Raw genomic sequence first — 26,098 nt, 5'->3', positions numbered from 1 at the left:
TTCGTGCCGAGCGCCCTCTTCGAAGTGCGCCGATCCACCGCGGCTCGTCGTCACAGGGATTCGGATTCGTAGGTTCGGCGGGACATGGATGAGAACGTCCGTCGCCTCTTCCAGTGTGCGTAGATCCAACTTTCACGGTTAACTACATAGCGTCCATGATGTAGCACGCAGGCTAATGAAACTTCTGTTCTCGTATCGAATCGCGGATGAACGAGGACCTGCGTGCGTAGCCAGATCGTGCTGGGTGATCCTAGGTATGATCAGCACTGAGCGAATTCGAGTAAATCGTTGTTGTCAACTTCCAGCCGAACAAAGTAGTGGAAATGATCACCCTTCAGCTTAGCCTGAGGCTCTTGATACACTGGCAGCAGCACCAGAGACTCTTTCGAGGATCTTAGATCGTCAGCCATATACTTGTAATGTAACAAATTGGAAGATGCGTTGCTCATGAGGAGGACAAGAGGAGAGAACGAGAATCCCAAACAGTCGAAGTCCCAGTAGACAGAAATGACAAGAAAGACATGAAATCCGCTTGATACATACATTCATATGCAGGAGTTACGGTACGAAGAGAGTTGATCGGATGATGGTAGATATGTGCGATGCATGCGTGCGCGTGTAGATGGGAGAGGAGAACAAGACAGGAAGAAACGAGACGGGACCGGCGGGCGTACTTAGTACTCAGTATAGGCTACAACAGAGATATCGAGGTCAAGAGAAACAAAATCAAGAAAAAAAGGACAAAAGAAAAAGACAAGGGAATCCAAAATCCAAGACACAGCACTAATACTGTACATCTTCTATCCCCCTTTCACCCTCGCACCCGGTGGCCCGCGCGTATATCGTATATACAATGCAGCTCGCGTCTAGGGTAGTAGTGGTCTATGGTCCGCGGGGGTGGTGGTGGTGTTGGTGGAGGCTGGCGGCTATGAGATGGGCTTGTAGTAGATCGTGGTGAGGTACTGTAAACCGCGGAAGAGACGCGTGTCGATCAGCATATCGCTCATTTGGCGCTTTAAACAATGGCATAGGAAAGTGGGCGTCAATCCCCGCCGCACACGAGCCAGCAAAAGGGGAGAAGGGGGTCGGCGAGGAAAGAAGGTAGAAAGGGGGGAGGAAGGAGGAAAGAAGAAACAAGACGCACATTACTCACCTTCCGCTTGTACCGGATGGTCGTGCCGACCGCGAGGACGCCGTTCTTGATCGCGCTCGTGCTGAGGTGCTGGAGGACGACGTGGCTCGGGACGGGGAGCACGCTCGCGTCGTCCGCGAGCCCGGGCCCGTCGAGCGCGAGCTCCCTATTGCCCTCCCTTTCCCGCTCCCTCTCCTTTTCCCGCTCCCGCTCCTTCTCCCTTGTCAGATCCGTCCCGCTCGCCGTGGTGATCGGGATCGGCACCGGCTGGCGGGCGCGCCCCGCGCCCTTGCGGCGCTCGTCCTTGGCGTCGGCGCCGGGGCGCGCGTTGAGGATGAGCTTGTCGAGGAAGCGCGGGAGGACGGGCGCGGGCGGGATGTTCGGCGCGGGCGTGGGGTGCGCGTGGCGCGCGGGGTCGCTCTGCGCGGCGAGGTACGCCTCCTCCTCGCGCGCGGCGGCGACGAGGGCCTCGGGCACGTCCTGCGTCCACGTCTCGGTGTCGCTGGGCGCGGCGTCGGGGCGCTCGGTGCGCTCCGAGTCGGACCAGAAGGACGGGGGCCGCGAGCGCGGGGAGGAGGAGGAGGGGAGGAGGGGGACGGCGACGTAGTTGGCGAGCGTGCCGTCGTCGGCGACGGCGGTGGGGAGGTCGTCGGCGGTCAGGGTTGTGCCGTCGACGATGAATTTGAGGTGGTGCGTCCCGCGGGGGAGGGGGACGGTTGCGGAGAATGTGCCGTCGGGTCTGGAAGTTAGGTGAAGTCAGACATCCTAAGTCAGTGATCCGGTGTGTAGAGACGCGAATACGCACTCTTTGTCCATGGGCTGGCGGCCCTCCCAGTTGTCGTCGCCGGCGCGGATGAGGAAGACCTCGTTGCCGCCGCCACGCCAGGTGATGCGGAAGGGGACGGGCTCGGCGGCGTCGAGGCTGGTCTTGCGGCGGGCGGGAGACGAGGGCCCCGGCTGCTCGTCGTCGTCGTCGAAGAGATAGCGCGTGCGCTCCTCGTCGGCCTTGCCGAGCGCGATGGGGATCGTCGAGTAGACGGTCTCCTGGACAAAGTCGGGCTGCTGGTGGTGCGGCGGCGGCGGCGGCGGGGGTGCGGCGGCGTGGTAGGAGGGGGCGCGGCGGGAGGCGATGGAGCGCGAGGAGGGGTACGGGGGGCGGTAGTAGGGGTTGCCGCCCTTGGGCCGCTGGTTGGGCGGGTAGATGGGGATGTGGGTGGAGGCGTGCTGGACGAGGACGTCGGGCATGGCGGCGGCGGCGGCGGGGAGGTCGTCGGAGGTGAGCTGGTGGCGGTGGGGGGTGTACGGCTGGGCGGGGTCGTGGTAGCCTGCGCCCTGGGCGGGGTTCGGGGTGGCGGGGATGGGGATCGGCGCGATGCGGCGGTGCGGGGCGGCGGCGGCGGCGGAGGCGGAGGCGGGAGTGAGCGAGAGCGAGGCGAGGTCGGGGAGCTCGAGCGACTTTTTCTTGGTGCGGAGGGAGCGGTGGGGGAGCGGGGACGGCGGCGGGCCCGGCTGCTGCTGCTGGGCGGCGCGGCGGGCGGGGGAGTCGTGCCGGGCGGGGCGGGCGTGGGCTGCTTGGTTGGAGGATGTGTTGCCCATGGCTGGGAGCGAGCGGCGAGCTATATACTGGCCAGTCGAGGGGGCCCGCTTCGGATGAGCAGCGCTTGCGTCTATGGATAGACTCGCGACCTGCCCTCTGTTGGGCCCTGTTTGGCGCACCTTACGTATTACGTATTACCCCCGCCTTCCTCTTTTGGGCCCCCTCCCCGGTCGCCAGCCTGCTCGTTCAGCCCGCTGCGCGCTGCACTCGACCCCAAATCTGACCGGGCCATCCCACCAACAGCCCCCGCCGCCGGGCCCGCCCTGCCTATCCGGGCGCCGCGCCGTCGCCCCGGGCCCCTGCACCTATCTGGGCGATCATCCCAGCCCGCGTCCCACGGCGCACGACGGCCCTCCCCGCACTCGTCATCCGGGTTATCGCCAGTTACCCCCGTCCATCTATGAAATGCCCCCGGCGCGCCTTACGTCGCTCGAGCAGCCGTCCACACGCGTGCGGGTCAACCGTGGCAGAACTGCCGACGGACGGGCCCTGGCTTCGCTCTTAGTGTTTGCGCGGCGAAGCGTCACTCGGCGTAAACGCAAACCCAGATCTCCCTGGCTTAGCTAGTCCCAGCACCGTGCGCGGTCCCCTGACCCCTCGTACGTATTCCCCCTTCTCCTCCCACACAATTTTCCCCTCGCATACACTCTCCCCTTTGTCCGATCATGTGCAATCTAATCAGATTCCCTCTCACGCGTCGTGTCCGCCTCGAAAATACTGCGCTGCCCAATGCTCAGACCCTTGCCCCGCCCCCCGCCACCATCAGATCTAACCAGCTATAACCTCACAACAAGGTTTTGAGTTCCGACAGCATATCCGCATGTACATAGCCCCGCTGGCATATGGACGCGCGCACGTCCACATCGCCATCATTCTCCAGTGATACCGAACAAGCTTCAGCCCGTCCTGGGACGTCGACGGCTCCGCAGTTAACGTTAGCTTTCTAGGTATAGGCAGGAAAGGCACACGAATGAGTTGCCCTTGAGTCTTTGTGCTGTTCGTAGCATCTAGTTGACGCGCATATACCCAGGTCCTGATGCCAACATGAATATCCCACAGTTTACCTGTTTCTAGGTGCAGTATTCGCTGCCAGCCCGCCCGGAATAACTACGAGGAGGTTAGGTTTGCCACTCCCAGCGGGCTCGGACCACGATCCTGATCACCGCCTCAGAGTCCGACTCCACTCCGATCGGCTCCCGGATCTGATCCCGCCTGTGTTCTCCACCAGAACGAGGATACGGTCGGGCGTCGGGGCGCGCGAAGTTTCTCATTGTCTACGCCCCGGAAGGCGAGGACGAATCCGTGCCGGGTGGTAGGCGCAAGCATGAAGTCGCCCTCGTCGAACTCGAACGCGAGCAACCGCTGCACACAAGTACGAATTCAGACGAGAGACACCGTGGCGAACTCGAGAACCGGGGGAATCCGAACGGGGAAGAAACCCCTGACCTCGCGTCCTTCCGCTCACTTAACCTCCGGGGTATGGAGCGCCCCCTCCTTCTAGCGGCGAAATGTGACCTGCAGCAGCAAACCGGTCCACCAACCCGATTCCTGTGCGCACTCGGGCTCGTGTTTATCTCGAATGGCTTCGCGCCCCACCGCGCTCCACACCACGGGCGGGTAGGGCAGGACAGGGTACAGCGGGCTTGAGTGGTAGATTCCCCTCCAATCCCCAATCCCCGCTACCCCGCTCTGCCCCTCGCCGGGCTCTTGGAATTCTGCGGGATATGCGCCGTCCCAGTTGGTCCCCCCATCTCTGCCACGACGCGGGCGGGCCGGCTTGGATGGGGTGTATTTCCGCGGCGAAGGTTGTTTTGGTGACTAGCTAACAGCTACGGACTCTTTCTGTGTGAATGGCGTCCGTTACGGGGGGGACGGCCTGGGCTCGCAGGAGGGGGTGGGTATCGGTGTCTTTGTCCCGATGGCGGCGTTCATCTGGACGAGGAGACCGGACTGCTATCCTCTAATTTTGTTTTGGGGGGGGAGGGGGATCGCTATCCTGGATGTACAGCGCTCCGCCGTTACTGGAAGTGCGCGGGAAGGTGCTGTAACTCGGGAATCGCTCGTCTGGGCCTTTCGTCAAGCCCGGTGGGTGGGTGGGTGTGCGTGTGCTCCCTCTCTCAAAGCAGAGCAAAGTTATCCGCGACGCTACATTTCGTCGCGCACCGCCGCCGTCCTCCTGGCAACCCTCCCCACCCACCCCACCGCGGGGGCTAATTCAACTCTATCATACCCCCGCGACGAGGGCGGACGGGTCTAGACTGCCTCGATGTGCGGAAAGCGGGGAAGGTGAGTGCATATCGGTGCGAATGCTATTGGTGGAGATGAGTGATAGGGTTAAGGTGGTATCCGACGTTACGATGCGAGTATATTCGGTTCCTGGACGGAGGCTATCGCGATAGCATCGGCCGCGGGGCGGGATGGGTTGGGTGGCATACTGGCATACCAGAGAAACAGGAGGTGAGCTCGGGTTCGTTACCTGCTCGCGAGTTGTCTATGTAACTCGAATCACACTCGTAGCCTAAGCTACATATGACCTGGTGTATCTCGCACGCCTGGTTATTCCCTCCGCATCCGCGCTTGGAAGCTCTTCCACCTCACCCGGCGTCGTCCTCGAAACGACCACCTGACACCTACCCCAGGTAGAGTGCTTCCGTCGATCGGGGGGCGTACCCTGCGGAATTGGCGCGGATACGCGAATCCAACCTGTCGGTTGTCCTCTCGTAGGCAGGTGGCCCTAATTCTCTCCGTGCTCCCTACCCGAGCCCGTCGATCGGGCGTGCGGCCTGGGCCTGCGCGCAAATCCAACCGCTCGGTGTCGTTTCCTCGCTCCCTCGCTTCTTTGGCAGCAGCCCGGAAGGGAGGTGCTGGTGCCGGACGAGGCGCCCGCCTCCAAGCCGTCGAATACCCCAGTCGCGGTGTTAGTTGCACGGCAAGGACGCGGGCGGACGGACGGACGTAAGCCTCGGAATGTGTCGCGGGATTAGAAGGTTATACCAGTAAGCTCTGGTTCTCTGCGTTGGGGGATGATGTTGTTCGTCTTTGCTCACCTGCGGCTTATTAGACGTGTATGACCTTCAATAAGGAAACACCCCGTGCCCGCCTCACTGATTCTGGCATCTGTTCGTCTAAATCTGGATGTATAGTACGTCCTCCCGCTTCCCGCCTCCGAAGACCTAACCCCACGCGCCTATCAGCAGGGGCCTAGGCTTAAGAACGCGCTTGCATCCCTACGACGTACGATGCATCTCGGTCTCATTGCGGAGCGATCGTGTTGTACATCTCGAGGTAGGTATATTTGTTGGCCTATGGGAGGGGCAGCGTGGGTAACCTCGCTGCTTCTCTCAGTAGTGCCTTATACCAGATGCTGCTGTCCGACAAGGGAAGGCACCCGCGAATGTCTCGTGTCTCCTCGTCAGATACCCCAAACACGGCCTTAGTTGTACGGAGGGACGGGTTGTGGACGTAAGTCTCTTATCTCCTATTCCACTTATACGATCTTCAGATCAATCATCCGTTTTCTTCTCGTAGGAAAGAGGCCTTGGACTGTCCATCCCGGTGAAAGGCCCCGCTCATGTGTAGGTACGACGAGTCTCCACCGAGGGTATGGGCGTCCGACCGGATGCGTTGACAGTGCTTCCGCTTCTGCTCATCGATCGCGCCTCTGCTTCCCGCCGGACGTAAACGCGCTACGGGCGACCCTTGCGGTGCACGTTCCCGGGCTTCTCTCACCTGCCCACCTAGAGCCTGATTAAATCGAAGAACGCGATTCGACGGCGCGGAATGTGGCAAGGGGTTGTTACTACTGATCACGCTCTTGCATCGTTAATCTTCGTTAGCGGTCCAGCGCAGAGTCAAGCATGGGAGATGAGTTTTATTCACGCGAGACGGTGAAGCTGACGTTTGGCCCACTTTGGAGGTTTGCTTGTCTTCTTGCCAATCATAACTGCTGAATTCCCCGTATTTTTCCCATCTAGGACTCCGTGAGCCATAAAGGGGTGGATAGCAAACACTAGGCAAGTGTCCAGCTAACTCGTATGGAAGGCGTATCTGCGGATCTGGGACAAGGGAAAGATCCCGACGGCTGCCCTATCTCTCCGTCTCCCCGGGAGGACGAGCTTCTATGTGTCGGCGGCCTTAGTCTTCTTATGATCAGGCCAGCCCAGACCTGGGCTCGTGTTGTGAGTCCCGCGAGGTACGAGGTATAATCTAATTTGACTGGTCCGCGGGATCCAGTGGGCGGACTATCTGATCTCTGTAACAGAGCCTGTCGTATATGCTTCTTCTATAGTCCTGTCATTTTTGAAATATAATCCCGAGATCAAGGGTCTGTGCCATTGAACAAAATATCTCGCTGTGCACAAGTACGCAGGTAAAGGAGAGTCCCGTAGCCGACAAATGGTCCCTATCTGGGGTGCATCCTCATAACTTCCGACATACTCACTGCCTAACCTTCCACAGCGTTTTACTCTTCCCCATCTGGCGAGTTTCAGTACCTGAGGACCGATATCAATCCGACCATCTCAGCAGCAGCTAGCATGGAGTCCGCGGCATGTCGTGCTCCACGACTGTCGACGTCTTCCCGCTGTGGGGATACTTAGGGTTTCGGCTGCTCGGTTTCAGAAGGGTCACAGAATGTCGCGATATTGCCTCGTGCAAGATAGCCCAAGTGAGGTGTTTTAATAACGTGAGGACAGCAGACGAGGAGAGCATTCCACGAATTGTCGTCCGTAAACACTTGGCACTAAAGTTAGCGATCCAATAATATACCACAGCCAGTTAACTGTTTGGAAAGAGATAACGCACCCACTACGCGTGAAGCAAACTGAGCATTCACGGGCCTTGCACGTTCACACCGGTCCAATCCCGGTGCCTGAGTAACCAAGAGCGGGACGTCATACCTATCCTGATACACCGAGAACAAAACGAAGCCAAGGATAGCATAAAAGGTGCCGTAGAGATGTCAGAGCGGGATGCGGATGGTCACGACCACTGACCTCCACGGTTAGACTTGTTGGTATGAGAACGTCGGACGTCACATCCATCAGGATCTATAAGAACGAGGGTCGTTGGTTAAAGCCGCCTGGTTCTCCCGCCATATGGGAAGAGCCTGGACTCACCTCGTGTACGCAGACTTATGAACCATGTATCGACTATTGCAGAGCGTTGTGATCTCTTGGAGAACCCGTAGGAAGAACGTGTTCAGGTAAACGTACGCCAGGCGAGTACTTGAATCGGCCAAAAGAGCAGCGAATTATCGATCACTGTTCTGAGCAAGTGGTCAAAGAGTGGCCTATTGATTGGTTACTTGCCGGGCTAAGTGACATCACAGTGACGGATGGGGGAAGAAGAGAGCGCTGGTGTCCCGCTGTTTCTTTAATTACGCCGAGGGGCGACGGATTCTGTAAGCCAGGGACCAGCCTAGATCTTGAGACCGAGTGTAAGGAAGTGGGAGATAGGCTTTTTGGCGGAAGAGACGCTTCCGCATGTGGTGCGATATAGAAAGGTTGGGACGAGCAGGCAATCGAAATATATGACCGATGGGTTAGCTGAAATTCTCAGTTTGAACAGCAGCATGGTATCTGACCGTTCAGAGTATGTAGGTGTCTGCTTGTTGGGGGAGCATAGACCTGTGGGGATGTAACGACTAATAGATCATGTCGTCGGCCGCCATGTTCAAAAGCTACGCGAGTGGATATAGAATCCCACCAGTTGTCCATATGAAGAAGCGATACATCCCGATAATCAAGGCAGATTCGTGGGTCAAAGGCGGCCAACATTGCCAGATATCGGAGAAGGACAGACGACACGCCTGTCCGCGCTAGTCAGCAATCTAACCTGGAACGGTACCTCTAATGACGCATAGTGAGAAGCTCACCGTTCAGCCTGGGCAACCATGTGGAGTCTGGACTGTCGAGAAGTAAGAATTCCCCGAGCGGAAGGGCGAGATAGACGGGCGATAAGCATATATCTGTATTTATCAGCCTATGGTGGATGGACAACCTCCCGACATCCAGGTACCTGGGAACAGTCGAGCCAGTCCCCAGTCCTTGCCGCCTCAGTCTAGATTCCTCCTCGACGGTTCACGAGGGTTCTTGATCTATGAGCGATTTCGGAAAGTCGACGATCATCGAACTTCGCATGGGAGATGTCGTCACTCGCAGGGCAGTGGCTGACTTCGTGGGCGCAAAGGATATTGGCGTTAGACAGACCAAATGATCAGATCAAGGACTCGTTAAACGTCCTCAATGTGCTGGCCACTGCAGATATTGAAGTTCGAAGCACGCAGCAGGAGTGAGTATGGGGTAGTTTCAGAGACTATCGATGAGTATTGGTGTCATGTCAGAGTCTCCCACAGATGATGTCCAGCGCGTATCACAGGATCCTACATGAATGCAGGAACGATGTCTACCAGTGGGCGATCCATTCGCGGCGCAAGGGTTGTCTTTGAAATCGACAGGAGAAAGACGGTTCCAATGGCCAAAGGCATAGACATTATGCATGAATGCCGCTAGGCGGCCAAAATGACAGGAAGGCTGAAGCTAGAACACGCAGACACCAGAAGACCAGCTTCGTCAGATGCATGTGGATCTGAGGACTTACCTTCAGAGCACACCGTGAGTCATCGGAAAGCCTGTGGATAGTGGATTGTTAGAAATGGCGAGCATCTGATGGTCTTCAGACTCCAGACACCAGCAAGGACAGTCACCCGCGTAGGCCCTGACTGGGGCGCGAGCCAAGTGCAAACCTGATCCATAGATGTACCATGCCGACCTTTCCAGTACCGTATGTAGTACGTGTAGTTAGGCACTGGCAATCGATCTTGAATTCCAGAGACTACCCAGGCTCCTAAACCATCCGTCCTTAGCGTTCTCGCTCCTCGTCTACTAGGGCGCACGTGCAGTGTTATGTAATACAAATCTATTTTTAATTTATTACCGGATACAGAACGAACAAGAGGAGGAGATCCCCGAGGCTGACTAAGCGGACGGTGGCTGATGCCTTTCAGCAGCGGTCGGCGGGCGATGTAGAGAGGGTCTCGACACCTACCTCGTTGTGCTCGCTCAGAACACATATAAACGGGTGCTAGAATGGTTCAAGACCAATGCAAATACCTTTGGTATACTTCTGACGCTCAGAGGGGCTTGTCTATAGCCATTATGCCTCTTCAGCCGGATATTCAGCCATCGGTACTACTGATAACCATTGCATGAGTATACCATTCAGTCAGGACATTTTTACATTGCTATAAAGTACCCCAGGCGGTAAATCCCAAGGTAATAAGTTGTAAATGGTTGCGTGAAGGTCCGCCGACCGCTGCTGAAAGGCATCAGCCACCGTCCGCTTAGTCAGCCTCGGGGATCTCGGCGACGACATTTGTGCCAGCCGTCCTATAGCGTTCTCCTCCTCTTGTTCGTTCTGTATCCGGTAATAAATTAAAAATAGATTTGTATTACATAACACTGCACGTGCGCCCTAGTAGACGAGGAGCGATAACGCTAAGGACGGATGGTTTAGGAGCCTGGAGACTACCATGATAGTGCCTTCGCGCCGACGAACAGTTAGCAAGACCTTCCTGGACGAAGAATCTTCCGCGGAGGTTCGCACCGACGTAGTACCGCGAAATTAGGACTGCGCCGAAAGGACCAGCAGAACGCCCCACTCGAGACTTGCTGCCCGTGCTGGACATGGACCGCGGCGCAACCAGCGATCAGGATGGGGTGCGGGAACGATCTCAGTATGCTGCTAAGACTGAAGCGCTGGGATACGGTGGAAGATCGAGTTTCGGAAAGTCAACCCGCTGCCGAAAGACTCGGAGGACAAACCGTGGCAGTGGGCACTCAGGGAGTGGTAGAACGTGCCCTTCTATAGGGCTTTTGTTGCTCGTCCCCAAGTCCTTCTGGAAGTCTGGATGACTTCAGACCGATAGAACCGCTTCTGGTGCTCAAGAACCTCCCCGACCCTGTGAAGTATGTCGCCAACGCCTTGTGGGTGCGAGTCGCCCGTGTTCGGCTACGACCCGAAGGTCCTTTTCCAGCTTTTAGATACGCCTGTGTGTCACGAGGCGCCCCTCAGTATCAAGTCCCTGCACAAGTCCGATGCGCATACGTGCTTTCGAGTAATGCGAAGGAGCGCTCGTCGGTATTCTGTGCCGAGTATGATGGAGACGCAGGTGATAGAAGGAATGTGGAGGTACCTCATCCGGAGCGGCATGAGTTTCTTGACAACCACCATGCGTTTCCACCTGTATAGAGGATAGGGTGAGGTGAGGAATCGCGGCCCACTGGCAATCTTGAACGAGCGGAAATAATGGAAGTGGTGAATGTAGCCTCTTTGGTCTAGGTCGCTCGTGGTTAGGGTTACTGTGAGCCGAGAGGCTCTGTTCTTACCAGTCGAGCGGTAGCTGCTATGTATTTTCTCTTGAGGCGTTGGAACCAAACATAGAATGCTATAGCTATTTAGAGTTATCCCGAGCCATATGTATCAGGCGCCAAGCTCTGCTATGGAAAGCCGACTTGGCTGACCTTGGCTTCTTCGCAGTGGCTGAGCGTTGCCACATTCCGAGCCCTCGGAATCAGATATGAGTTACGCCCACGTCTGCCACACCACTGTTGGCAATCGTGCAAGTGCATTACAGCACATAGCACCGCCGTCTCGACATCACTGAGCCTGCTGAGTAGTCTGCCGGCGGCTGCACACAGCTCGGGACGGAACTGTGGCATTACGGAGCCACGTGCGAGAGAAGCATCGGTTGTGCATGCGTCACTGGTTCTTCCCGTTGACCTCGTTCGTCTCTCTGGCGAACGCAAGCGAGAGGGAACAAAGATAGAATCGATCACGCGTCCATGTATCACAGCCGTCTGTCAATCGCTATAAGTAGCTCTGTAGCAGTCTATAGCTCCCGCTGTATGCCCATCCTTTCCCGGCGCTCGCCTCCACTGTCTCTTACGCTCGCTCTTTCACTACATTTCCCCTGTAAGTATGTCCATGTCGACGGTGTCCACGGACGGGCCCACCGCCCCTCGCAAACCGCGGACCATCATTCTTTGCTTCGACGGCACCTCGAATCAGTACGACGGTGATGTGCGCGAGCTCAACTCTCCCTCTGTCATATTTCTCTTGAAAGTCTTGCAACGTCTAGAACACGAATGTCGTAAACTTCTTCTCTCTTCTCAAAAAGGACGACTTCGACGAGCAGCTGTGTTACTACCAGGTCAGTATCCTCTCTTGAAGGTCGTGAGAAGGAGAGAAGGGAGTGCAGAAGACAGAATGCCAGACCCGAGAAAATACCCCCCCCCCTTTGTGGATGTCAAAAGCGGAGATAGCCTCATCTTTAGCCTCTCGAGCGTCACCACTTTCACTACACCCGTACCCTAACCCCACTCCAGCCCGGCGTAGGAACGTACTTCAACCCAGGCGCCATCTCCCCGCTCTTCCAATGGGTCGCCAAAATCGCAGACGAAGCGGTCGCGTGGTACCTCAACGAGCACGTCATGGACGGCTATCGCTTCCTCATGTCCAACTACCGTGTCGGGGACAAAATATGCTTGTTCGGTGAGCATATATCCCTTTTCCTCTTGTAGTTCACTTCCTTAGCCCGCACATGCACCATCTCTCATGAATTGGGTCATATATGCGCCTCTTACCTACCTGAACACCGCATATATGGGCTACGGTTCACCCACCAGGCTTCTCCAGGGGCGCATATACCGCCCGCGCGCTCGCAGGGATGCTCCACAAAGTCGGGCTCCTACCGAAGGACAACGACGCGCAGGTCCCCTTCGCGTACAAGCTCTACTCGCGCACGGACAAGACCGGGCTCGAATTGTGCCAAGGCTTCAAGCGCATGTTCTGCCAGAACGTCCAGGTCGAGTTCGTCGGAGTTTGGTGAGTGCCTGTGGAATCCATGGCAAAGAGGGTCGTTGACGTAGGATGTATGCAGGGATACGGTTGCGAGTGTGGGGGTAATCATGGGCAAGACCCTGCCCTTCACGACGTCGAATACGACTATCAAGACCTTCCGGCATGCCCTGTCTCTCGACGAGGTGCGCATATACCCCACGTATGCCCTCGAGAATCTGATATAGAATCATTTGGACTAGCACCGCGCAAAATTCCGCCCAAACCTCTACCACCGCCCCGCGCCGGACGACAAAGCCGCGTCCAAAGACCCGGAGCACGCCAGCCCACCAATGAGCACCGCCGCGACCTTCGCGTCCGCCGCGAGTTTGCTGGACGGAAAGCGGACGGCCGGGGTCAAGCTCAAGAGACTGTTCTCTGCGTCGGGTAAGAAGAAGCAACAGGCGAAGGGGCAGAATGATGGGGCGGTGAAAGAAGGTGATGTGGGTGATACCGCTGAGAGGGGAGATGCGGATTCTGCCGCGAGGAAGAACGAGAGGAGCGAGGTACAGGTAAGGGAAGATGGCCCGGGAGATGCGGCATTCCTGTCGCCCGACGACCCTGCTGCGCCCGACCTGCCCAGGGCGAACAGCCAGGACGTCATCTCTGGTGGGACAGATGTCAAGGAGGTCTGGTTCTCCGGGTGTCACAGCGGTACGCTTCTCCTCCTTCACTCACTAACCTCAGGCAACTGAGCCGCATGCCAATGGAAGATGTGGGCGGCGGCGCCGTGCCCAACTCGACCGCACACAGCCTCGGGGACATCACGCTGCGCTGGATGGTTCGCGAGGTGACAATCTCGCAGTGTGGGATCCTGTTCGAGGAGGCTGCGCTGAAGAGGCTGAACATACCCGAATATGGGCTGACAGTACCCGCCATGTCCCCCGCTCCCTCTCCCGCTCCTACTATGCCTGGCGCTGGGAAGCAGGCGAAGCTGGGGGTGGATGATAAGAAAGAGGTGAAGCTGAACGTACCTACGACGTCTAATGGTGATGGGAACGGCACGGGTGGAAGTGGAAGTGGGAGTGGTAATGATGTAGGGGCTAAGCTGGACGAGATCGACGCCGTCCAGCCGATCCACGACGAGCTGGGGTGGAAGGGCAAGTGGGCGTGGTGGCTGTTGGAGATCGTACCGACGAGCTATGCGTGGCAGGATAAGGACGGGGTCTGGCACAAGACGTGGAGGTGCGTATTTCGCCTCTCCTCTCACCTCGCGCATACAAAATCACGGTGCGAGGACAAGGCTGATTTCGCTTATGTTGCATAGCATCCACTTCGGTCGCGGCAGGAACATACCCGACCCGAACCCCCAGTTCCACACTACTGTGAAGGAACGAATGGAAGGCGCACACCTGAAATACAGGCCGAGAGCGAAATGGTCCGGGACTCCAGAATATGTCCTGGATTAATTTGGCGACCGGACACGCCATGGAGTTATACCTGCATTATTGATACCTTCGCTGCACCAGAGTCACCACCAACGCCACCACCTGTACGCTGCAATATTGTTATTCACTTTCGTCAGTCATACCAGATTCCGAAGCATACTACGGTCAATGTAGTACGCTGTCATGACTAGTTACGCACGTTATGACAATCATGATTTTCTGTAATGAAGCGCGACCCAACTTACTGACAGATTGCACCTATCAGCTCCCGTCAAGTCCTACGAGGCCGAGACTTCTCCATCCCCCAACCCGCTAGAGCGACAACAGCAGCACCGACGAAGCAAGTCCCGACGTAGATGATCATCTTCTCGAAGCGCCCGCCCGCAACGCCGAATCCAGTCTGGCCATTCATAGCATCAGTTGGGTATCCCTGGGATAGGGACGTGGATATTGGGGTGGACACGATGTTTCCCAATCCACGGGACAGCATCAGCAAACCGAAGATGTACGTCGACAGGGTCGGGTCGTCCTCTGTGCATTCCGCATTATCTTGGTACTATTCTCAGAGAGTGGAGGTATGTGCACTTACTTGCGATAGGCCGGACGAACCCGGTCCACAAACTAGACCACCCTCCTGCAAGCCCGCCGTATGCCAGGCCGTAGGCGAGGAGCCCTGCCAGATTGCGCGAAAGCACGCCCCAGAGCACGAAAGTCGCCAAGGAGGTCGAGAGCAGCGTAAAGGAGCCGAGCAGCCAGGGGTCGAGTCTGTCGGAGAGGACGCCCATGGCTACACGACCACAGACTGAGCCGCCTGCGGCATGGGCGTATTGTCAGCCATGGACTCGTCAGGAGACTGATGTCAGCCTGACCATTTAGGAGTGCGATGGCTAAGGAGGATTCTGTGCTGTTGATGTGCAGCTCTGTTGCAAACGCTGGAGGGGTTGTTGAGCAAGCGGATCGCTCAGAAGAAAAGGATACGACTGACTGGGAAGCCAGATAATCGGTATGAAATACGCGAAACCCTGGATGGTATTCGCGATAAGAACGATCCAGAACACCTTATTCTTCATCCATGTCCGCTCTGTCGCACGAGAATTTGGCCCGTGCACGCGGGATTCTGGTAGACGTCCTTTGACGAATGGCAAAAGGGGAACGAGCATACATAGAATCGCTATGGAGAGGATACGGAGGGTGCTCGACGCTCCAAATTTGTTCAACAGGGGAGGCAGGATGAGGGGAAGGAGAAGGCCTCCGGCCCCAGTCCCTGGTCATAGCGTCAGAGTGTCTATGGAGCTTTAGCTAAGTGAAGAGCTATACCTGCGAACATGACCCCGTTTGCAAGTCCCCGTCGAGCGACGAACCATTCGGACATATATGATATGCAAGGGTGGTAAAGAAAAGCTGACGATATGAGATGAATGGTGAGGTCCGCGAGGGAACAATTCTATGATCTTACATCCCCCGACGGCGTACAGCACACCTTGCAGAACGACCAATTGATTAACCTGAGTGTACGGTCAAGATATTCAAGGGTATCCCCTGCTAAATTGGCTCGCCTTCGTAGCATAGCTTGCTCCGAACAGGCTAGCCCAGCATAAGAATGTGCCAAACCATAATAGGGGCCGTCGAAAGTATGGACGGCGACCGGTCAGAGTATGGATCACAGGTCCTGTATCAAAATAGAAGAAGAACCGGAGGGTTTAATTGAACACGAAAGCCCGGGAATAACAGCGTTACCTGAGCAATACATGATCCCGGAGGATAATGTGCCGACTAGGGGCAGCAGTGAAGAGGAATCCTTTTGTAAGGCATAACGAGGATCGTTGAGGTACGATGCTAGGAAGACGCCAAAAGAGTTGGGAAATCCCCATACGATGGCCTCAACGAAGAAAGCTGCCACCAGCTGCGTATCGTGACTGAAGTGAGATATTTGCTCGTCAAACTATCTAGTACGAGAACCCCTTACAAAAGACCATGCTCCGAACCCGTTGTCGATAGGAGCGAGAACAGTTCCGTTGCCATCGGTTGATCCTGATTCAGACCCCCCTGCTTCTTGATCCTCGGAGATCGTTATAGTAGACGTCGAGGCCGGGAGAGGTTGCCTTGCTGCCAATGTAACTGTCTCTACTGATGGAGGCTTCAATGTCCTGAGATTGATGAAGTCTGGCATTCTGGGAGATTCACGGGCAGTCAGACGAATTGAGACTCGCAGGGAACGAGTCAGCTGCAGGTAGGTAGCTTTACTGCGCCCCCGTGCAAACACGTACAAATATACCATATCCAGAAGAATATCACGTGATGCCGGCAAACGCGGGCTTCCCGCCGCGCGCGTGTCCGGCCAGTTAGAGTATCTTCAAGTCTGGACTAAGAGGGTCATATAGATGGAGCAAAATAATTTTTCATTGAAATCTATATAGCTGTGATACATGTGGCTGACAAGGTAAATATATAAGCCAACAGTAAGGAAAGGTAATAAACCCTAACCCTAAAAGCACAAATCAAAAAATGTGCACAGTAGGAATTGAACTTTAGACGTCCTGTGCTAAATGCATGCCGCATAACCACTACACTAAAGAAGCAATGCATGTCTTACACGTTAAAAATATATGATGGCAATGTAATTGGCGCTTACTTAATACGGCTGGGTCCAGTTATTTTTAGTGACGCGGCCGGAGGGGTCGGAGGTCACATGATATTCTTCTCCAAAAGGTAATATTTGGTCATGTTTACGCGGGGGCGCAATAGCAAAGACGCAGGTAGTGGGTTCATGCCATATTTGGTAGTCCTGGTCGGTCCGGCGAACCATGGCGCTCACGGTCATTGACACATGGGCGCCCACAACAGGACACTTAGTACTTTATTTTGCTTATCCGGTGCGCCAGACATCCAATTCTCAACGTAAGCACTCTTTCTTCCAGGACCCAGAGCTTGGCTCTATATCAGTCAAGTACGGCGAGGCCCGGATTTTTCCACAGCCCATCCAGCCAAGGCGACCACAGCCGCGCTCGCAAAGCACGTCCCGACATATACAATCATCTTCTCGAAGCGTCCCCCTGCTACATCGAACCCTGTCTTGCCATTCATGGCATTTGGAGGATACCCCCGCGAAAGGGAGGTGGATATTGGCGTAGACACGACGTTTCCGAACCCACGGGAAAACATCAGGAGACCATAGATATACGTGGACAGCGTCGGGTCATCCTCTGCGATTCGAACTGTCTTCAGCTTATGGAAAGATGTCATCCGTTATGGTGACTTACTGGCAATAGGCCGAATAAACCCGGTCCATAAACTGGACCATCCTCCGGCAAGACCCCCATATGCTATTCCGTAGGTTATCAATGCAGCGATATTGTCAGAAAGCACTCCCCAGAGGACGAATGTGGCTAGGGAAATGGAAATGCAAGTCATAGATCCAAGTACCCAGGGGTTATATCTATCCGCCAGGATGCCCAAAACAAGACGGCCGAATACGGATCCACCTGGCGTACAATATGAATCATGACGACATGGCCTCCGTAGAATACCATGCTCACCGTTAAGGAGTGCGACAGGGAGAGCGGAGTCGGTGCCATTGACTCGTAGTCCCATTGCGAAAGCTGCACCAAGTCAGAACAGAGATGGGGGATTCATAGCAAAGAACTGACTTGGCAACCAAATAATGGGGACAAAATAGGCGAATCCTTGGATAGTATTGACCGCAAGCACAAGCCAGAAGACGCGGTTCCTAGTCCATGACCAGTCCGTCAACCGAGCGTTGGGACCATGTACCCGGCTTTCCGGCAGGCGACCCTTGACGAACGGTAAAAGGGGGATGAGCATGCCCAGAATGACAATCGACAGGATGCGGAGTGTGCTTGGCGCTCCGAATCTATTCAATAGGGAAGGGAGAATGAGCGGCAGGAAAAGGCCCGCTATACTTGTTCCTAGTGGTATAATATCAGGCAACTCTCTCGCACTAACAAGTGCAGCGGGAAGATACCAGCGAACATCATCCCATTAGCAAGTCCCCTGCGAGCGACAAACCACTCTGACATATATGATATGCAAGGATGCCACAGAAGGGCTAAAAGGTGTTGGATCAATGAGGGCAGGGGTAGCTATACGACAATATACCCACATCCTCCTATGGCATAAATAACGCCCTGCAAAATAATGAGCTGATTAACCTATACGACAATCAGCCCATTGGACGCTTAGTGGTGATGCAGGCCTGCCTTGGTAGCATAACTTGCACCGAAAAGGCTCGCCCAGCAAAAAATAGCTCCAATCCACAGGAGCGGCCTGCGGTAATAGGGTCTCCGACCGGTCAATTCATGGACTACGGGTCCTGAATAGGCATGAATAATTCAGCGTGTCGCACAACATACGACAGATGACGGGATGACCTTACCCGAACAGTATATTATACCGGAGGATAGAGTGCCAACGAAGGGCAATAACGAAGAAGAATCCTTCTGTAAGTTGAAACGAGGATCGTTCAGGTACGACGCTAGGAATACTCCGGAAGAATTGGGGAATCCCCAGACGATCGCCTGGACGAAGAATGCTGCAACAAGCTAAGATACATAAGTTCCAAGTCCAGTCTGACAGTCAATCCCTTACGAATGACCACGCTCCGAAGCCTCTGTCCACTGGCGCAAGGGTGGTTCCGTTAATTGAGTTATCAGCCAGGGATTCCGAGTCGCGTCTGTCTGGCTCGGTCGCTTCATTGACGGACACGTTCACAGTGGACGTCGAGGGAGGCAAAGGCTGTCTAGCGGCCCATGTTACCGTCTCAACTGATGGCGGCTTCAACGTCTTCAGGTGATACCACTCTGGCATCTTGATATGCCTCCTACATGGACCGGCGCACCAGCATCCAAGCTGCACGTAAATAAGGTTTAAAGGGCGCCATGCGGTCCTCGGAGCGGCTTCGTACTGTACGTTCGCACTACTACAATTCACAAGTTCCAGGATTCGATAAATTACATGCACAGCGCGAGCGCCTGCTCGCGCGCTGCTCCGGACTCACATGCACACTCCTACAATAATACAGCGTTCAGGCGTGATTCATGATCTGACACAAGAGAGCGGGGATCGAAACGAAATGGCATGCTACGGGGGGAATATGAGCGACGCAACCCTATAGATAATGATTAAGCTCTAACGTAGAGTCATTGAGTCACGCGAAGCGGGAAGGACATGCAAGTGGGAAGACTCACATAGAAAGATGAAGGTGAAGATCAGATGTGGATAAAGGGAGCCAACAGCCTGTCTAGAACGTTGAGGCCCATTCTGCGAGGTTGAAGTCTGACTTCCGTGCATGGTCGATCCAAGGATGTTTCTGAACAAACCAACATCCATCAGCATTGAACCAAGCATGCACGAGAAGTCATTGACTTACCAGCAACTGCTTCGGCGTCTGTCTCGCATCCGGGTCCTTCAACAAACAGCTGTCCACAAATTCCTCTGCCATCTTCGGGAAGCGGCCCTCGGGCGTCAGCCGCGGCGCGGGCTCGTTCACGATGTGCTGCAGCAGCTCGAGGATGCTCATCGTCATTCCACCGCCCTGCAGGCTGACGCCCTTGCTCTTGCGCTTATTACGCTTGTCTTTCTCCCGCTTGCGCTCCTCGAGCGAGCGGCTCGGCGGGAGCGCGATGGACCCGGGACGCGCGGGCGAGAGCGTGCCCTCGAGGTCGGAGAGGTCGGAATCGTCTGACGAGGAGTCGGAGAAGGGGAATCTCCCGAGGGCGAGCTCGATGAGCGAGATCCCGAGGGACCAGACGTCCGACTTTACGGTGTACTGCGCGCCTTGAATACGCTCGGGCTGTATCATGGTTAATTTCGGTCTCCAGGGAGAACACGAAGCGACTCACGCTCATGTATGTTGATGTCCCGACGAACGTGTCTGCTATTGAGTTGATCAGCTCACCCGAGACGCCAAAGTCACAAATCTTGATTTGTCCTTCCGAGTTGAACAGGATATTCGACGGCTTGATATCTGGGTGGCGTCAGGACAGGGGTAAGGGCCGGTCGGAGTGTACGAACCTCGGTGGATAATTCGGTGGACATCGTAGAGATACGTGAGCCCTTCAAGTACCGCCAGCGCCACCTTAGACACGACTTCAATGTCTATGGGGCCGATCTTCTTGTATATCCCGTCAAGCGACCCTTTGTCCATAGCTTCCATGCATATGCAGATGTTGGGGTCAGACAAGAAAGCGCCGTAGAAGGAGACGATGTAGGGGCAATGACAATCATGCATAATGTGCAGTTCACGGAGAATCTGCTTCCGCACCGCTGGTTTAGCATCAATGAGGACAATCTAACAGAGTCAAATTAGGGGCCCCAATGTCACAAAGAAATCCATAGACCACCAACTTTCTTTGCCATAATGGTGCCCGTCGGTGTGTGCTCAACCAACTTCACACTGCCGCCGTTACCCTGTCCTAGCTCTCGCAGCTCCTTGAGGTCCTCATTTCGCAAATCGTACTTCTTCTTCTCATCATTCAGTTCCAAGTTAGCCAGAGTGTCCGAAAGCGCCGAATGATACGTATTCCTGTGCGAGTTGATGTTCCCCGTCGGAGGGGCTGAGGTGGCCGTCGAAGGCACCGCGAGCATGTTACCGTCACCATTCTCCACCGCGGGTGAGGCATCCGTCTTCACCTTCGGCGCCTTCAAGGTCATAGGCGGGGGCCTCTTCTTCCCTCCCGCGCCCGGCGCGGGCGCCGCACGCATAGGCATAATTGTCTCCGGTTCCGGGGCTGGTGTCTTCGACGCGCCGACGTCAAGCTGCAGCGCCTTGAAGTTGCGTTTTTTGCGGATGGGCGTCGCCATTGTTGCGGCTACCAAGCACTCCGAAACTGCAGCGACGTCGTGCGAGGGGCCGGCGTCGTCGTGGTACGGGTGGAAGCCGTGATGAAGAGATGGAGAAGGCAGCGCTAGTTTCTGTTGTCGAACTGCTTTCTACTGATGCTTACGTAATTCCATTCAAAGAGCTCTATCAAATCATGCAGGAGCTCCATGCATATGGCCAGGCTCAGCCACGAAACAATATGTCCTTGTCGAACCTGAATACGGTCGCACGGACTTAACGTCTTGTATTTCTTTTCCCTCTTATCCAATTATTCCGTCCTCTACCTGCGAAATAGTCGCTGCTTTCCCTTTCGTTATATCAAACAACTGACCTCTTGAGTAAGTCCTTTAGCTGGTCACTGATCTTTCGTTTCCCAGTGGTTTCTGATGTGCCCCTCGACCTCGACCCGGAATTCCTCAAGCTGTGCCTTGCCACATTTGAGAACCAGGCGAACTATTCTCCCATCTCCCCGGTGCCCATGCTCTTCCTCTTCTCCCATTGCCTCCGTCTTTGCCAAGCTTGACGTTGACGGGAGCGGGAGGACTAAGGAGGACGGTGTAGTCTCTGACCCGTCCCGCCTCACCAACTACTACCCGGTGGCGTATAAGGACTTCTATGGTTTGCCTAGCAATCCTCCATGCATCTACAAGTCGGGCCCAGCATCGAGCGAACGGTCCGGGCCAAAATCGTATCGCATTATTCGTGAAGCTCTACCCCATCCCCGACCAATGGCACGCTCTCGGAACGAGCATCTACCAGTTACTCGATTCCCAGGCTGTCAAGTGGACTTTGATCGACCCCGTCGCTTTTGCCGAACAGGGGCAGGTGAAGCCGTTCTGCCCGCTCCTTATGTGGATTGGGGTCTATCCCGAGTCTCTCTCCTACCACGCTGCCATAGCTGCGGCTGAGGCCATCAAGGAGATCCTCGCTCAGGCTGGCTTCCCCGAGATTGAGGTCGCTTTTCGTGAATCAGTCGTCACCCGGTCTGTCGCTCCGGGTCCCAAGTTGCTTCCCTTCAACCCCTTCGCAACCCTGTCCCCGAACTCCTCAAGCCCTTCACGCCCACGCTTGGCCTCTCCATAGCGCCGCTGTAGGCGCCATACTACGAGGATACAGGTGCCCTGTACCTCCGTGTTAGCAGCGCCGACAAGCGCACCGTCATCCTGACCGCCACCCACGTCGCTCGACCTCCTCCCGCGTTCACCAACGCGGGTGTGTCGCGCAGGCGCAACGGCCAGGGTACTCAGGAGATTGTCGCGCTCGGGAGCGAGGGGTATAGCAGAGCTGTAACGAGTATGCTGAGTGTCATTGGTGACTTCGCTAGCTCGATCGACATCTGGAACGACAATATTGCTAGGTTGTCCGAGCCCGCCGAGGGCGGGGAGGAGGATGAGGAGACGGCCGAAACGCGCAAGGAGTACCTGGACCTGGTGGACAGGGCGGAGAAGAAAATCGAGAAGATAAACAAGCTTCACAGCGACGTCACGAGGTCCAGGACGACCCCAGCACATCGCACCATCGGTTTCGTCCTCCACGCCGAACCCATCGCCGTCAGCGACGGACCACACAAGTTCACCCGCGACTGGGCGCTGGTTGAACTCTACGAGGACAAGATCGACTGGGTCTCGTTCAAGGGCAACAAGGTGTATGTTGGTATGTTTTCCATCGCTAGCCACAGTATCATTGCGCGGTTCCAGCCGACTGTTATATTTATCCTCGTGGGCGGGAACCTCTCGTCGTCCGACTACCGCATGATCATGTTCCCCCGACCCGAGGCTGGCTACAAGTACCCACGCGACGGTCTCCTCCAGGCCAATGGCGTCGTGAAGGACAAGGAGATCCGTTCGCCCCAGCAGCTCGACGCCAACGGCTACAAGTGCCTCCACGTAGTGAAGAACGGCCGGACCACGGGCACGACCGTAGGACGCGTCAACGGGTTGGACTCGTCCACTCGCGTATACACCGAATACGGGATCGAGCAGACGTCCGTCGAGGTAGCCGTCCTGCCCTGCGACAGGAAGCGGGGCGCCTTCTCTGCCCCCGGAGATTCTGGCGCCATCGCCCTCGAGAGAGGCGGCGGCATCGTCGGCATGCTCACCGGCGGTGGCGGCGCGACTGATGAGACAGACACCACCTACTTAACCCCGTACTGGTGGCTCGACGAGCAGATTAAGAAGGTCTTTCCCGGCAACTACCTCTACGACGTCGTCCAGTAGATGGTAAACTCAACGCGCAACGCACCCCCCCCCTCCGGACGGGCCCCTCGACGCACTCCTCTACCGGATCCTCAATGGGCTCTTCAATGAGCTTTTCTCCTTTTCTGTCGTCTCGTCCGTCACCTCTCGTCGCGTCTCGTCTTCACGCTCGCTTTCCCCCTTTCCGTCCTATTCTGTCCTGCTTGCCTATCTATTGTCAGCCTGTGTCGATGATGACGCGGTGGATTGCGGCCTAGGTTCGTCTTGTTCTCTCCCTTTTACTTTCCTTCTCGCGCATGACTAGCGCGGTCTCGATACACGGCGGACATGCGAGGTGTCAGTTTCTGCGGTGGCTGCAAAAAAGGATACCTCTGTCCTGTGAGGCGTCCTTGGCCCGTTCAGCCGGATCTGACATCATTGACCCAAGTAGACGGTGCCACCGTGCCAAGGTGTGACGACTTTGACTTCGCCTTGAACTGGTTGTCGGGTCGCTAGCTAAGTAGCATCAACTCTGCGAAGTGCTTCGCTGGATGAATATGGAGAAATATTTACAATTCAAATATAATCTGTTTATTGTCAACGTGGGCACGGTGCGTGTATCACGATGAATTGCGGTCTTAGACTCCGAAAGTACTCACTGAGTTACCCTCAGCAATGATTATTCTGCTGCATCAAGGACATAGAGAAACATAGTAGCTCCATAGTCTGGCTATAAGTACGTTCGATTCTTGGTCAATTGGCATAAGTTACTTCTACATGTCGTGACAGGAGCTGGCTTTACGGAGGCACACATATCATCAGGGCATAGCGTGGTTGATATATCCACATACGCCGTTCGTTGGATCCTTGGGCAATACCCGTCCTTCTAGTAAGTATGTCTAGCAGGCCTTGGGAAGCTTCGCCCCTGGGGACTTGTCACGTGCACTAGATGAAGTCGGAAGAAACTCACAGGGCAGTCAGCGCTCGGGCGCCCACCGTGATACACAAGACGACACAGCAGCGATCTTCTGATATGCCTCATGCTGGCACAGCTGTCACAGTGAGACGACTTATATACCCACGGATGAACCATGCGTATCGAGGAGGTTGCTTCCCCATTGACGTCGACCTTGACCTCTCTGCCGGCCTCGAACCATGCCTATCTTCGCCCCTGCGTTCGGGTCCTTCGGCGACATCGTCATGCTCACGAAGGCTGTTTACAAGATCGCCACCACTCTCGCGCATATCATCGGACAAGGCGCACCGTCGGGTTTCGTGGATCTGATCAAGGAGCTTGACAATCTCGGGAGGGAAATTGAGAGAGCAGCCGCGATAGTCGAGACGCAGAAAGTTATGACTGAGTCAGGCTTGTCACCTGAGCATCTGAAGCAACTCGAAGACCAGCTTGTGGATACTCAGAAAGCTGTCAAGACTATTGAGGAGGAAATCAAGAAAGTGCATACCAAGTTCGAGACGCCAACCGCCAACTTGGGTCTTGTCGGGAAAGGAGGGTCTGCGATGTATAAGTTTGGATACTCCGTCTTCAGGCACGATCAGGTCAGTAAATGGAACAAAGAGGTAACCAAACATTACGAGGATTTGCAAGGAATACTGAACATTCTGACGCGGTAAGACTCGATACCGCATATCATTCGCATGAAAATTGATGATGACCTTCACGAACCTCACGACTTGCACAGATCTATGAATGACAGGCTAGGTCCAGAAGGTTAATCCTCCTTCCGTAGTGCCACTACATCGAATTCATCACTTTTCGTGCACCAGCTGGACAGCCTGACCCTGCAGAGCAAGAACAGGAGATATTTAAATCGGACCGTGGCATGGTTCTCTTCGAAGATCCTCAAGGGCGAAAAATACCCCTTGACTGGGCAGTATGCGGGAGTCCAGATGCTCGTACCAATCTCTGTCTCTTCATTTTGTATACTGACCCTTGTTCGCTTCAACAGAAACGACGTGACGTCCTTCGGCTCTGGTATAGGAGATCGCCGAAATACCGACAGAAGGTCGAGCGAAACGAGTACAAACTCGTCTACCCAGACAACACGAACCCGAACCTCGATGACGAGAAGGATGAGTGCAAAGTCGAGGTCGGCGCGCACGTCAAGCTCGTCTGGCTGCCGCATCGAAAAATCAAGCCGAAGCCCTTCACATACAAAGTTGTCTACGTTCCAGGCTACGATCATGTGCCGCCAGAATACCAACAGCTCCCACCGAGCCCGCCCATCTCCGAACCGGACTCAGAGCCACTGCCGTCGGAGGATGAACCTGAGCCGGACCCAAAACCGCCCACTATAATCCAAATCCGAGAATTCCGGATCGAAGATACGTTTGCGCGCTTGGAGGGAGCATCCGCTAGCATACGGGAGGGCCGAGGTACCCCTCCCTGATAGTCCGCAAGCCTCCGTCGTGCCTTTGGAACCTGAGCAACAGGAGCTCCCATTTGCTGGGCCGTCTTCACTGTCACACACGGAAACTCGAAATCTGCCGTTGGTCGAGGAGGATGGCGGAATTGAAATGGTGGCTCTAGGTGGCCACCGCGCATCGTCTTGAGAGGTGGCTCTCGCGTCGCTCACCGTCATCGACGGTTAGAGTGAGAGTGGATTCCTTATGCGAAGAGGTGTACGCTCTCATGGGTATATTGTTGTGTACTCACATAGCACGAGATCTCAAGGGCCGATTAGCAAGCCTTGAAATGCTGCGGTAGTTTTGTCACGATTTGGTCTCGAGCTCTCCCACAACTTTTCGCGCACTTGTGAGCTCCAGAACGGAGCTGACATCCCTATGACGGCCATTTTCACGGAAATCGCTAACTTGTCAGACCTCTGAGTATTTCATGCCAGCTGGTGAACGTGACGTTCTATTTCACGTGACTGACGCGTTTTGTTTGTCACTCACACCATGTCCAAAGGTCCAAAGTCTATTAGTAATATTCTTTCGCTCAGTCGTCACTCTCGGACTTTAAGTGACAGGTTTTGCTTGCAGTGGAACGCAGGGAGAGACGTATGGTATTCGCGCTGGCAAAGGGTTTGGTGATCCGGTGGGGCCGCGGGG

General features: G+C 55.5%; 8 protein-coding genes across 8 annotated transcripts; 4 read left to right on the top strand and 4 right to left on the bottom strand.

Annotated features, from left to right (window-relative positions):
- Positions 1 to 926: 926 nt before the first annotated feature.
- Positions 927 to 2,728, bottom strand: GLOTRDRAFT_141236 (uncharacterized protein; the record flags this gene model as incomplete). Its single annotated transcript, XM_007872353.1, has 3 exons — positions 927 to 1,013; positions 1,154 to 1,871; positions 1,938 to 2,728. 3 exons carry the CDS (start codon positions 2,726 to 2,728, stop codon positions 927 to 929), a joined length of 1,596 nt encoding a protein of 531 aa, XP_007870544.1.
- A 73-nt stretch (positions 2,729 to 2,801) lies between these two features.
- Positions 2,802 to 4,376, top strand: GLOTRDRAFT_133432 (uncharacterized protein; the record flags this gene model as incomplete). The annotated part of the gene is made up of 3 exons (XM_007872352.1): positions 2,802 to 3,179; positions 3,235 to 3,328; positions 3,958 to 4,376. The coding sequence occupies 3 exons, from the start codon at positions 2,802 to 2,804 to the stop codon at positions 4,374 to 4,376; spliced, it is 891 nt and encodes a 296-aa protein (XP_007870543.1).
- A 7,332-nt stretch (positions 4,377 to 11,708) lies between these two features.
- GLOTRDRAFT_108364 (uncharacterized protein) lies at positions 11,709 to 14,035 on the top strand (the record flags this gene model as incomplete). The annotated part of the gene is made up of 9 exons (XM_007872351.1): positions 11,709 to 11,810; positions 11,869 to 11,940; positions 12,116 to 12,281; positions 12,416 to 12,614; positions 12,670 to 12,772; positions 12,830 to 13,280; positions 13,340 to 13,494; positions 13,699 to 13,811; positions 13,894 to 14,035. The coding sequence occupies 9 exons, from the start codon at positions 11,709 to 11,711 to the stop codon at positions 14,033 to 14,035; spliced, it is 1,503 nt and encodes a 500-aa protein (XP_007870542.1).
- GLOTRDRAFT_66334 (MFS general substrate transporter) lies at positions 13,849 to 16,224 on the bottom strand. The gene is made up of 10 exons (XM_007872350.1): positions 15,981 to 16,224; positions 15,752 to 15,917; positions 15,571 to 15,683; positions 15,471 to 15,519; positions 15,332 to 15,415; positions 15,000 to 15,278; positions 14,884 to 14,946; positions 14,604 to 14,825; positions 14,260 to 14,545; positions 13,849 to 14,201 (listed from the first exon to the last, which is right to left on the bottom strand). Exons 1-9 carry the CDS (start codon positions 16,182 to 16,184, stop codon positions 14,286 to 14,288), a joined length of 1,440 nt encoding a protein of 479 aa, XP_007870541.1. The 5' UTR covers positions 16,185 to 16,224; the 3' UTR covers positions 13,849 to 14,201; positions 14,260 to 14,285.
- A 733-nt stretch (positions 16,225 to 16,957) lies between these two features.
- On the bottom strand, positions 16,958 to 18,838 carry GLOTRDRAFT_133429 (MFS general substrate transporter; the record flags this gene model as incomplete). The annotated part of the gene is made up of 8 exons (XM_007872349.1): positions 16,958 to 17,217; positions 17,275 to 17,496; positions 17,551 to 17,613; positions 17,662 to 17,940; positions 17,997 to 18,080; positions 18,135 to 18,183; positions 18,385 to 18,573; positions 18,620 to 18,838. 8 exons carry the CDS (start codon positions 18,836 to 18,838, stop codon positions 16,958 to 16,960), a joined length of 1,365 nt encoding a protein of 454 aa, XP_007870540.1.
- Positions 18,839 to 19,271: 433 nt separating this feature from the next.
- GLOTRDRAFT_49505 (kinase) lies at positions 19,272 to 20,683 on the bottom strand (the record flags this gene model as incomplete). The annotated part of the gene is made up of 6 exons (XM_007872205.1): positions 19,272 to 19,340; positions 19,401 to 19,526; positions 19,578 to 19,823; positions 19,873 to 19,997; positions 20,045 to 20,321; positions 20,378 to 20,683. 6 exons carry the CDS (start codon positions 20,681 to 20,683, stop codon positions 19,272 to 19,274), a joined length of 1,149 nt encoding a protein of 382 aa, XP_007870396.1.
- An 806-nt stretch (positions 20,684 to 21,489) lies between these two features.
- Positions 21,490 to 23,068, top strand: GLOTRDRAFT_96647 (uncharacterized protein; the record flags this gene model as incomplete). The annotated part of the gene is made up of 3 exons (XM_007872348.1): positions 21,490 to 21,525; positions 21,561 to 21,806; positions 21,947 to 23,068. 3 exons carry the CDS (start codon positions 21,490 to 21,492, stop codon positions 23,066 to 23,068), a joined length of 1,404 nt encoding a protein of 467 aa, XP_007870539.1.
- A 1,113-nt stretch (positions 23,069 to 24,181) lies between these two features.
- Positions 24,182 to 25,597, top strand: GLOTRDRAFT_133426 (uncharacterized protein; the record flags this gene model as incomplete). Its single annotated transcript, XM_007872347.1, has 5 exons — positions 24,182 to 24,654; positions 24,727 to 24,755; positions 24,812 to 24,918; positions 24,994 to 25,420; positions 25,446 to 25,597. The coding sequence occupies 5 exons, from the start codon at positions 24,182 to 24,184 to the stop codon at positions 25,595 to 25,597; spliced, it is 1,188 nt and encodes a 395-aa protein (XP_007870538.1).
- Positions 25,598 to 26,098: the final 501 nt, after the last annotated feature.

Source organism: Gloeophyllum trabeum (genome assembly GCF_000344685.1).
Source record: "Gloeophyllum trabeum ATCC 11539 unplaced genomic scaffold GLOTRscaffold_00017, whole genome shotgun sequence".
Taxonomy (NCBI): domain Eukaryota; kingdom Fungi; phylum Basidiomycota; class Agaricomycetes; order Gloeophyllales; family Gloeophyllaceae; genus Gloeophyllum; species Gloeophyllum trabeum.
Note: the sequence above shows the minus strand (reverse complement) of the source record. Positions and strands in the feature narration are given on the sequence as shown.